This window comes from Thermobia domestica, chromosome 9, assembly GCF_964235325.1.
Source record: "Thermobia domestica chromosome 9, izTheDome1.hap1.1, whole genome shotgun sequence".
Lineage (NCBI taxonomy): Eukaryota > Metazoa > Arthropoda > Insecta > Zygentoma > Lepismatidae > Thermobia > Thermobia domestica.
Genome location: NC_137462.1, coordinates 36,614,650 through 36,627,767, shown reverse-complemented (window position 1 = coordinate 36,627,767; position 13,118 = coordinate 36,614,650). Strand labels below are relative to the sequence as shown.

The window sequence follows — 13,118 nt, the reverse complement described above, 5'->3', positions numbered from 1 at the left end:
AAAATGAATTTTGGGGTTTTAAGTCTTCGTAGTACAGTACTTATTACATTTTACGTACAATTATAAGCAATGCGTCAAGTAAAAGGGCACCTCAAACAGTCTTTGCTACAATTGTTCAATGTGAGATTCATTCGTCACACGGCACACATCTAGTCGATAGGTGAGAAAGGCCCATAAACTTTCCGCCATATGGCACAAAACACATTCAATTTAGGGGACTCTCGTTTCAAGTGTACCATCTCCTGAGGATTTGCTGACGGCCAGATACAAACATTATCAGTGTTCACATTAGCTCTTAGGTGAAATGTCGATTTATCACTGAAGACGACACGATCCAGAAAATTTTCATTGTTATGCAGCAATATTTCACTTGCGAAATTGGCACTTAAACCGTAGTTTGTAGGCTTTAGACCTGTAGCAATTGCAAACGATAAGGACGTAGTTGCAAGCGTCTCCTTAATATTCTTCACACAGACCGTTGCACTGTACAGATTCAGTCTTTATTAAAGCACACACACACACACACACACACACACACAAAAAAAAAAAAAAAAAACTTTCTACTCTCTAGTCTACATCTTTGCTGCTTGCTCTTTCTAACGGCAGGCAGAAGAAACAATGCACGTACATGCGTGAGTACAAAACTGTTTGAGTTGCTCTTTCATTTGGTATAATATTTATAATTGTAAGTTAATTGTAATAGATACTACAAAGTTTCAAAACCCTAATATTAATTTTGAAACACCCTGCATTACTTCAAATTGTGTCATCCTATATTCATGTCTTGTATATACATATCATCAGGGCTGGCCCTAGGCAATTTGTCGCCCCGTGCAATGGCATAATTTGCCGCCTCCCCCTTCTATAGAAAGAACAAATCTTAAAAGTCATGATTTTAATTATGCTACTCCAGCAAGAAGGGGAGGGTAAGTGCAGTTGCACTCAGAAAGGCTTAAATACTTACTAAAAATGCAATCCCATTGTGTCTGTTTTTTTCTTTAAATATTAATCTATTATGTTAGTGAAAGATAAAGCAAACACACCTGAAGAGGAAAGATGGTAATCCTTTTTATAGAATTGACTATCGAGCTTCAATCTCAATGTATCAGTTTGCAATTCCAGTGCAACTAGCTCTTTTATCTTTATTTCTTGATTTCTCTTCAATATCTGTTAACATTTTTTAAAGAACTTGTTTCTATCTTCAATGATAAGGAATTTGTTTCTGACAAAAACACGACTAGTTGTCATATCAAAACTGTGATAACTTACTAAATGGAACAGATATTCACTACTATTCGAGAATTGAATTCTTCCATTTGGCAACAATCAAGCAATTTGTGCTCGGATTTATTCGACCATTTGCTTTAGCATTGTCCATGTGGCCTTAAACTAATGCAACCTAAACATAATTTATGAATGTAGTATTCAAATAGAAGGTCAGCTTAGTAAATGTAACTACCATCATCATGAAGTCTGTTTCCAACAAGAAATATTTAATTTAAATAATATACTTATGACAGATTTTGCCGGACCATCCAAACTTGCCGCTCCACGCAAATGCACGTGTTGGATATATGGTAGAGCCGGCTCTGCATATCATATATATCTTGTCGACAAATTATTTATATATGACATTTGGAAAAATACTATTAGGCAAATTAGTATGTTTTTATCTTTAGACAAGTTATTTGAATTTTTAACTGTTCGCAGGGGTGCCCACAAGGGGGGACTATGATGCAAACTGCGTCATTGAAATATTTGGGGGGGGCTAAATCTATATAAATATGTTTGAGGGGGTGTAAAAATTAATCGAAAAGATTTTTTTTCATGGAAGAACACCTACGGATAGACAATTCAGGGGGGTGCGTCATGGACCTGAGGGGGGGTGGGCACCACTGCCATTCGTGACATTATTTTCGTACTTATTAAAGGCCTGCTTTCACGAAAAAACAAAATTTCATTTCTACTTTTATTTCTTAGTTGATATTGATGAAAACTGCTGAAACCCGAATTGTTAATAGGTATGGTATTCATGTAAATTGTAAAATATTTGTAGCGTATCAGTATCTAGCATTTAATTTATGTTGCATTTTACGGTGATTATACCCACATACAAATATTTAATACTTAAATAGACGTAAGATGCATTACAAATGACTATTTGAAAAAAAAAAAAACGAAATTTAGAAAAAAAACGAGAGACGATGTTTTTTTTTTTCTAAAAAAAACGTACATTTCTGAAAAAATACGAACGGTTTTTTTTTCTATTTACAACACTACGTGCAGGTCTCTAGCCCCAACTGCTCAATGTAATGAAAGAAGGACTTCAACTACCTAATATATTGAAAGAAGGGCCCAAGGCTCCAGACACAAAGTAAATCACAGTTTCCAATAATAAAAGACCATAGTGAAAGATGGGCCTAGCCACAAATCCAGTAACAAAAGGGCCCTATTGAAAAAGTTAACTTACTGATGGAAGAGGGGTGTGTGTTGGCAGCATAATAACCAGTGATCTACCGAATTGTTTAGCTTTCTTGTGTTTTAGTTTTTCTCTCTTTCTTTCTTTATTGTTTTCATTAACTTTCTTGAGAGGGCCTGGGCAGTCCGCCTCTGGGTCGATACCATTGTGGGGCACTGGCCCCCAATTCACTTTAGCGTCGTCACTGCGTAGGTCTAGTCGCAATTTAATTTATCCTACCTCCAGGAGGAGTGTTTGTTGGTTAACTCCGGGAAAATCCCCCGGAAATGTGCATTAAAACACTGTAGGCGTCCCAAAACATTAAAAGGTCTTGAAGATGCTTCAAAAGCGAGAAGAGACAGGACCAGCAAAAAACTATTCTTGAACTCAACATCATTGTATTATTATTATTATTATTATTATTATTATTATTATTATTATTATTATTATTTGACAGCAATCGACCCTTGAAACAAAATGTATTGAATTGAAAAATGCCACTGTTTCTTTTCAACATGCTCTTTATTTTAGCAACAACTCCATTGAAGCTTATGTACTGAACGATATATTTGTCAAAATTTTTAAAAATGTGGCCTGTAGATCGCAACCAAAAATTCGTTTTCCGCATTGCTGTAAAAAATTGTAGATTCACAGCCAAACATGTAGACCTGGCAACGCTGAGACTAGGCACCACCATTTTGTTACATAAAGTTTTTAAAATCTTGGGATCAAGCAGCAACCTTCATGAAAGCAGGTAGAAAACACACATCTATGCCATCTGTTAGAAAACGTAGGAATTCAATGTACGCAGCCGTGAATAACAGTCTCTCCTACACCAAATTCAACAGCTAGTTCAAAAATGAATCTTTGAACGACTCTCATATCGGTGCCGGAACTAATGAGCTAACTCCTGCAAAGTAACTGGTTTATCATACCACTAATATAATGAATGTTTTACACTATTTGTACAATTTTCATTGTCTCTGCTAGTTCTTGATACTAGCGCCATCTATTAACTTCGGTATAAGTTATGCTCCTGAACAGGAATAAATAAAACACTGAAATTCCCCAATAGAGGAGCAATGCACATACAGAAATTGTTAAAGAAGTGACTTGTACCGATGCTAATAGATGGGCTTGATATCAACGTCTACATACTCTGCATCTACCGGGCATAACTGCCATCTGGCAAAAGTCGATGTAATTACTACGAGTAAAATCCAAGAGAAGTGAATAAATATTAGAATTAAAAGAGTCACTTCCGGCTGGGAACTGTGGCGTGTTCCTGTAATCCAGCTCCTTGGAGGCCAGAAATTAGGGATGTATGCTGGGGAATTAGCCCTGTGGGGTGGTCTAAGGATCATTGTCGAGTCCGTGCGAGGTGCTGGAGTTGCTGCCAGCTAAGGCAATCAGAAGCAGCATGGGGTTGTTAGAGCCCATGTCTGTATCGATTGCCAATGTTAGACTCAACGGGCGAAGCAATGTGAGATAGATCAAACCCAGGGCTGGTAAATTCCAATAACCAAATACAGACCTAATTTCTTTTTCCCCCTCTTTTTTCAGTATTTGTATATTGATTCTTATATAGAAAAAGATGTAAATTACGGTTTGAAGTAAATATTGTAGTGCTGTACATTAGGAATCACGCTTGTACTCTTTAAGCTAAAGGAAATAGACTGATGGTTAATGAATGGGAATGAACACGAAATAATAATTGGTGATGTCGACAATACATAAACTTTGTGGGGGCAGATTACTGGAGGGACTCTGGTGTATGGAATATTCCCAAGAAAGCGGGAGATCTAATGGTCCTCCCCGGAAAATTAAAAAAAAAAAGTTTTCGTACATTGCATTTTAAAACATGTCTGACTTAAAAAGCAAACAAAAACTTTGCAAACAAAGCAAACTTTGTGTGTGACGGACACCAAGTGTATGTGAAAAACAAAATAATGATAAAAGGCAGTGTGAAGTGAATACTCAGAAACAACAAAGTTTTGAAAACATGTTTTAGGCCTATAATCTTACAACTAATGTAAATGAAGCCTAACAATGTATAGCTGAAAAAGTTAGTTGAATTTTTTTTTTTTTTTAAAGCTAAACTAAACTTGCTTTGCTGCTCGCTATTTAAACAGAAACAATTTGTTATTTTAAAATTTACTCCACCTTCGAAGGGGCCAAAACTCAAACTTCTTTCATACCCACTTGTCTAAAATTGTTTCGTGAACGTACAAACTATTACATGGTTGAGTCTCCTTTGCGTCGTAGTTGTATTAAGATACTTAAAATATTCGAGGGAATGGAAACCGTTTAACAAATATTGGAGAGAACACGTCCCTGGTGTCCCCCGGCGAGATTGACGCCCATGATTGGTGGAATGAGAATATGGGAGGTATCAAGATAACCCTGAGAATACTCACAAACACGATGCTGTACACTACAAACTCGCATGGCCGGGGACCGAACCAGACACCCATCGCACCAGGAGTAAACGCTGTACCTCTGAGCTATCGTGTCTCTGCTGTGCATTTGCATATTTTTATTTCGAGTTTTCATTTACCTTTATATACGCAATCTATCATGAAGAATGGAATATAACGACAGAAACATCATAAAGGTTCTTGAAATGAGGGAAGTGAATGATAAAGAGATTTAATTCAAGATCAATCCAGATACCAAATCATGAAGTACGACTAAGTGGTGGAATCTTCGTGTGCGTGGGTTTCCTCGAGGATACTTAACGTTTTTCTTCCTACAAGCTCATTCCACTAATTCATCCAGCATCATTCATTTGCCTTATTCATCCGTCTCCTTTTATTTGAAGGATATAAACGTAAGATTTTAAACTGAAACATATCATTTCATTTCATTAACAAGATACGATTTTCTGCAGTTTTCTAATTGTTTTCTTTCACATTCATGATCAGGCCCGCAACCAGGCACAGAGGTTGAGGGGGGAGGACATGGATATGTTAGGAGGGGCCAAGTCATTAAAAATTATCTTGCACATATCTAAATTGTGTTTTTTGTGTTGAGGTCTGGAGGGGCCACGAAACGTTTAGGGAAGGCTAGGCCCCCCTAGACCCCCTCCAGTTGCGGGCTGTTCATGATTATATTTTATGGTATTACTTATGAAAGAATTATAGTTTTAAACATATATTTTTAAAATCATTTTTGGGAAGGACGATCCCTAAATAGTAGAGGCCTTATCTGTAGGGCAAGGTATCCTAGGTTGGATTCTATGACAATTGAGTTTGAGGAGGACAACATTGTATCAGTGGCTCCCGTTTCCTTCCACAACCTCATTCCATCAATTCCTGTCATAATCACTGGTTTTCATTAGTTTCATCTAGCTACCTCCTTAAACTTAAAGGGCAAATTCGTAGGACGTAAGATTGGTTTAATTTTAATTTCTTAAAATCATTTTCAGAAGTATAAAGATCAGAATAATATCATTGTTCCTAACAGCACTTATCTTCTAAATATAGCGTGAGTAGTAGTTCCATTCATTATTATTATTATTATTATTATTATTATTATTATTATTATTAATAATAATAATAATAATAATAATAATAATAATAATAATAATAATAAAATGATATGGACGAGTGTAAATCCTCATATGTAAATTGCGAGAAATCCGACAAAAACAATTGTTATAAACCTTTAAAAAAATGGTGCTGTACAACAGAGATAGACTGGGTTAGTGGGTCGTGAGTCAATATTTGTGAGTAGGTTAGTGCGTTCTGAGCCGACAGGACGTGACTCACTCGGACGCACCGCCCTACTCTGCTCAGTGCATTATAGAGAGCATCTTCTGAATACTGGGGAATTTGTCTGTGTTTTACTTTCAAGGCCTCCATTTTTCTTCCTTTTTCATTTGTTTCGATTTACCTCCCTGAGATGAGTATATCTAAGTGAAAAAGGAACTTTAGGCAGTTATGGATATTGATATTTGTAATTGTGGTAACAGCAATAGGACTTAATACTTGGCTTTCGAGACAATCGAATTTTACACTGTTTCCCGCTCTCCTTTACATTGGCGTGGCTCATGACAAATACTTTACCATTTTATATTATAAAAGTCAGACCCACCGGTATTGTAACAGAGCGGTGCTTGAGCGATTGACCGTAGAAATTCAAACTCCGATTAATGATAACTTCACAAGCCATTGTTTTATTACAACTGTAAACTCTTTAGTCAGTGGAGAAGAACGTGTCAATCATGGGTCAGAGTTAATGCCGATGTGTTTTGGTGCGTGATGGGTCACAGTGGGTCACGGTGGGTAGTAGACCATGGTGGGTTGTGAGTCAGAGTGGGTCCCGGTTAGTTGTGAGTCCAGTGGGTCATAAGTCACGGTGGGTGGTGGATCAGTGGGTCATAGGTCAAGTTTTCATTGACCCACGCCATCTCTGGATGGTGTACGTTGTCTTCTACACGTGTGGCAGAAGGTGATAAAGATGGAGACGATTACATTGGAGGAATGTAACAAGTGTTCTGTGCATGAAGCCAGGTACGAATTATAACAATTGCGATTACTTTCTTTACCCAGTTCTTGTAGATAAAAAGTGCTGAAATTTTCTATAATGTGGATGTGACATTGTCTTGTTGCCAAACAAACGTAAAGTTACATTTTTCAGATTGTGTATCACGTTTATTATCCGGTTTTACGTACTAAGGACGCTACAATATTACAAACTTAAAAATTTTGAGGTCCTCTACATCAGTATTAACGCTAGTGAGACAGTCGGGACAATACAAAGACAAAGTATCTTAGTATCGAGTACTACAATGCTATCATCATCATAGGTATTCTGCCTTTATTGGCACGTTACTTGCCGCAGCTGAGAAGCTTCCATGCTCCACGGTCCTCCGCTAACCTTTTCGTCTTCGCGTCTATGATCTTTCTGTTTTAATATCATCCATTAATTGTAGTCTCTTTCGCCCCCTCCCTCTCTTTCCCGCCACCATACCCTCTAGGACGTCCCTCATGATACAATCTCTTCTTAGGCAATGTCCCAACCAGTTTCTCTTCCTCTTCCTAATAATATCTAAAAGTGTTCTTTTCTCACCCACCATTTCTAACACTCTCTCATTCGTTTTCCGCTCGACCCAACTAATTCTTTCCATTCTTCTCCACACCCACATTTCGAAGGCTTCCAGTCAATTTTCGTCACCTTTACGTAATGTCCACGTTTCCGCCCCATACAGTACAACACTCCACACGAAGCATTTTATGAGTCTTTTTCTCAACTCTTTGTTCAAGGTCCCACAAAACAGACTTTTCTTTCTTTTAAAGGCTTCTTTCGCCATTCCTATCCTTGCTTTTATTACACTTCGCATTTCATGTAATTACTAAGAACACTACCCAGGTATCGAAAACTATTCACTTGTTCTATTTTCTCCCCTCCTACTTTTATATTTGACACAGACCCCTTCGTTCCAATCACCATGGCTTTTGTCTTTCTAACATTTATTTTCATCCCATATTCTTCAAAGCCCTTTCTCATTTTTTCTAACATTTTATTGATTTTCTTTTCAGATTCTGCAACAAGCGCCATATCGTCTGCAAATCTTATGCATCTAATCATTCTACCTCCTACCGAAATGCCAACATCATCATGTAGGCTCTTTTTCACTATTTCTTCTAGATAGACATTAAATAGTGTTGGCGAGAGGCAGCATCCTTGTCGAACTCCCCTTCCAATTGCACTCTCTTCCGTCAGTTCTTCCCCTATCCTAACACTTATTTGTTGGTTCATGTATAAGTTTCTTATGAGTCTTCTATCTTTCCATTCCAACCCTATCTTTGTTAGAACTCCCAACAACAATTCCCAATTCACGCGGTCAATGCTATAGTACTTCCTTAAATTTGAGAATCTTTTCTTATGTGGTCATCGATTTTTTTAACTCAAAAACGAGATTTGGCAATTCTCACTCACAAGGAAAACAACAGTATAAATTTGAATTCTGCTTTGTAGTACAATTACCTTTACTCTTCTACCGTTTATCATGAGCAAGAATTTTACATTCTCGTTTCTACGAAACAATGTTTTTGGGTGCACAAAGTTTAAACGGTTTTTAAATACTTTTTACCATGTATGATGATAATACGATGCATGTGAATAAATAGGAACAAAGTTAGAAGAAATTCGAAATTTTACCTTAATCAAAAGGCTTTATTAAAAAAAAAAAAAAAAATGCTCAAATGAGTGTAACATCTGGTCACTTAAATGATTTTCAATAGACGTAAAGATCATGACGCAGATTATAGTAGTTGGGTATGTCAAGCCTTTGTAGAGATGTAATATTAATACTTTGCAACATGCTTATTGTGAAATTGTGAGAACTTGTGATTTTAACTACCAAAAAAATATTGCTGTAATACAGGGCAAGTCAAATTGATTGACCTGATTTCAGAAATGTATTGGGTGCGCGGTGGCTCAGTGGTAGAGCGTTCACCTCTGGTGCTTGGGGTCCCGGGTTCGATCCCAGCCCCCGCCAAGTGAACTTTGTGGTGGACAAACACCGTGCTCGTGGGTTTTCTCGGGGTTCTCCCGTTTCCTCTCACTTTCTTCATTCCACCATTTCACTCATCTCTCATAATCACCGTCTCCTTTAGCCTAACCGGCATAACCGTGGGACATAAAACTCAGAAATTTCATTTCATTTCAGAATTGTATTCTTTGACAGCTAATAAGCATACGTTATTGTGAGACACACGCTTCAGAAGGTTAACTTCCAAAGTTTAGTTTCCATGCAGTGTTTCCATTTTCTACCGCTAGGAGTCACCAGCGAACAGTTAAAGAAAATGGCGTTGACGATAACAGAGATCTTTTTGTGTGCTTGATTATCACGTAAACAAGTCTGCAACGGCATTTTTGTCTTTACTAGACATCTGGGAAAGCCATAGGGATGCGCACGAGACAAGATTTGTGGCTGTCTCGTCTCGAAAATATGCTGTGAAAGTGATGTCTAGACTCGAAAAATGTATATTTTTCTATTAGAAGAGCCGCGTCTCGACTCGAATTTTGTCAGGAAAATCCTGTCTCGACTCGTCTCGTGCGCATCCGTAGAAAGCCATTCGTAAGTGGTATGAACATTTCAAAAGATGCGGGCTGCATCTGTAAACGAAACTCGACTGGCTGGCTGTCGACTGGGGAAGAGACAGTGGAACGTAAAAAGGAAATGAAATCTTATTGAAAATCTGAAATCTAATTGAAATGAAGTTTTACGTCCCATGTTTATGCCGGTTAGGCTAAAGGAGACGGTGATGATGAGAAATGAATAAAACGCTGGAATGAAGAAAGTGGGAGGAAACGGGAGAACCCAGAGAAAACCCACGAGCACGGTGTTTGTCCACCACAAAGTCCACACGGCGCGAGCTGGGATCGAACCAGGGACCCCAAGCACCTGTACGCAAGATACTTAAATAGAACATGTGATATGTTTGAAGAAAATTTTGACAATTTACCTTTCTTTAGCACATGTCTCACAATAGCATATGTTTAGTTGCTTTCACAGAATAAATTTCTGAAATAGGATCCATCAATTTCACTTGTCCTGTATTATAGAAGCAGAGGAAGGCAATAATCAATTATAAATATCTTGATTTTCAATACGTTATTTGAAAAGAGTTTTAGCAATTTATAACCATGTTTGTTATATCTCCGCAAAGATTTGAGATATCAAATTGATGTAAACGATGATGCTTATGACCTTTAGATCTATTGAAAACCATATAAGTAATTGGATGTGATACCTAGCTAAGCAGTTTCTCAAAATAAAGTCTTCTTTGTCTTAAAAAAAAAGAAAAGAAAGAAAAGAAAAATCAAAGTTCCATTCCTTATAACTTTTTTTTTCCTATTCATTTGAAGTACGTCATATGATGACAGTAATATTCTACACTAAGGTATTCTATAACCACTAAAGGAAAATATAAAAAGGTAAGTTAAGGATGATAGTACATTAGTACATTATATGCGCATACCGTACTTTCCAATGGCGTGTAATTTCAATTCAAAGAAAACAGTTGGTGCATATGCACTTCAAGTTGACTGAAGTTGTTCCAAAAAAGTATATCTATGACTTAAAATATATTCCCTACATAGCATTGAAATTGTATGTTTCTTTTTGATGTTTATTTGCCCTACTTTTGTATGTAATACAGTTTTAGTTTCTATGTTTCTTTACATATAGTTACTGAAAGTAATATCTCTACTTCACAGGTTGATTCTAGAAGGGATTCCATTCATCCACGTGTGATAGGTAGTCCTCCTCCTCAAATTCTCGGAAAGTCCCTCGACCGTACCGCTTGGCGTCGTTATTGCGCAGAATCCGTCGAAGAAGTTCTAGAAGAAAATCAGGAACAAAATCAACCAACAATTCGGATCAACCATTGTCCTGATGTGGATATTCCTCCCCGACGTCCGAGTGATGTTCTTCTCGAAAGGAACGGAAGTGCCTTATCAACCACATCGTCACTGGCTCCTCCTCCAAGAATTCCCTCGCATAGACCAGAGGAAATAAGTTTACTCAAACAATGGTCCATTCAAAATGATGGTCATTTCGATCCACACACACGAAAGCATAGACCGTTGCATATCACTAACAAATATGCTCCTTTGGAGCCAATTAAGAGGAAAGAAAAGTGAATATATATTGACATTGATAGAAAAGACAGTATGATGCTGAAATATAGCTTCATGTTCGATCATATAGAGTACTGACAGCATTTTGATTAACGAAAACTTAACAGTGGCATTTGAAAGATATTTTCTTATAATGGCAAGAGAAGTGAATGAGTGTACTTTGCCAAATGAGTGAACTGGAAGGAGGAAGATGGTCAGAAATATCTCCAGATCTAATAGTCTATTGATATCGGAGTTGTTTGAAGGAAACAAACTTTTCACTTGCAAGCACTTCAGACAGCAATTCGTAATATTTTTGTTCTCATTTCCATAATGCAATGGTCGACTTTCAATATTACCTATGTGCAAACGTGAGCGGAGAACATTTCGTAACAATAAAAATAAGATAATGCCAAGTATTGTCATATGCTTTAAAACTTATCTTTCAAATGACAATATTTCGTTTGTCTGTGAATCATATGCTCTCAACTCTCGATATGATCAAACGTATATCGATGTTTATTACTCACCCTGTAAGTGATTTTCTATATGAGTATGCAGGGCTATAGTGAACAATTACTAATTTTTACATGGTATATACTTTACATGTTTTGTAAAAGACTGAAAGAGTTCGTTTTGTAAGAGCTTAAGCCAGATGATACAACATTTTTTTTTAAAAAAAATTTACAACTTGAAAATTTACCTGTATAAAAAAACTTTTGTGCGAAATTACTGTGGAAATAATTTCAAATTCGACCCTTCTTACATTATATTTGACTAAGATTACGAAATTTTGAAGATTACCTCTAAACGTATGTAAGTGCGTACTGCATTTTTTTTTTTTTTTTTAAAATCTTTGTAGTAGAAGTGATCATATTTTCAACACACATTAGGTTTCAACATCCTCTTTTTTTTAAAAAAAAAAAAAATAAGAAAATTTTATATCTCATAATTAAGGTTCGGATTTTTATGACCTGCTATATTTCCATCCTGACAACTTTTTACATGTCTAATTAAATAAGTAATTAAATAAAAGCATATTATTGACTCTTGTGAACTCAAAAATACAAATTTTATTTCTCATATAAATTACTATTTGAACTACATTTCAGCTTAAGATTACATTCTGACCCGAAGTGATACAAAATAATTTTTTGGTGATATTTTACGTGAGCTTCACTTATTGTTCAGAAATATATTTGCTAGCATTTAGAACGAGAAGAGAGCCATTCTTCTTTTTTCATTATCAGGTCAACAAAAAGATGTTTCAGAACCTAAAGATATTTATTCAAGACAAAATAACTTTAACTTCTTAAGAAATTACTATGCTTAGGAACTTTTGATAACTATTTATTTATTTTTCAGGGTCATTTTGTTATATTTTGGCATTTTAGGGCATAAAAGTATGTTTAAATTTGGCGAACTTCATGGATCTAAGAAATCCAAGTTCTACTAGTAACATAACTTCTGTTTGATGATTACTCCAATTATCCGGATTTCTGCATATCCGGATTTCTTCCGGAAATCATTTATTCGAATAATTGGAATTTCACTGCGTTTTGATTAATTTTGTTATAATTTGATAGATATGTTACTCACACCTGTCTCTAACTTAACGCTTCGTACAAATATTGTTTTATAGTTAACCATAAAAAGTATTTGAGCCTTATGTTGAAAATTATTTCTTCTCTGTTCGAATTTTTTTGCAAAGAGCTCTTAAGACATTTGTGATTACAGCAACACATCAAAAGTGAAAGAAAAACAAAATTATAGTGTAATAATATCAAGTGATGTTTCAAATCTTTGTTTTATGCAATTTGACTTCTGTGTGAATTTGGCTTATCGGTTGAATAATTAAAAACAAAAGTATAAGTTTGAATGATGACAAAGGAAGACAAAATGGCGTCGCAAAACTGTGCAAAATAGTTAATCTCTTTGTTTTGTTAAAATTACTGAATTCTTGAAAGATATAAACCAATTTTGAATGGTGACTATAGTATTGGTATTATAAAATTATCTGGATTACTTA

The 13,118-nt window shown here is 36.1% G+C and overlaps 1 protein-coding gene across 1 annotated transcript in view; it reads left to right on the top strand.

The window, feature by feature from the left end:
* The window catches only part of LOC145694564 (uncharacterized), an 89,017-nt gene extending 77,090 nt beyond the window's left edge, over positions 1–11,927 (top strand). Inside the window, exon 3 of the mRNA XM_081770897.1 lies at positions 10,688–11,927. Within this exon, the coding sequence (XP_081627023.1) occupies positions 10,688–11,113 (426 nt within the window). The 3' untranslated portion in view covers positions 11,114–11,927. The remainder of the gene's footprint in view (positions 1–10,687) is intronic.
* Positions 11,928–13,118: the final 1,191 nt, after the last annotated feature.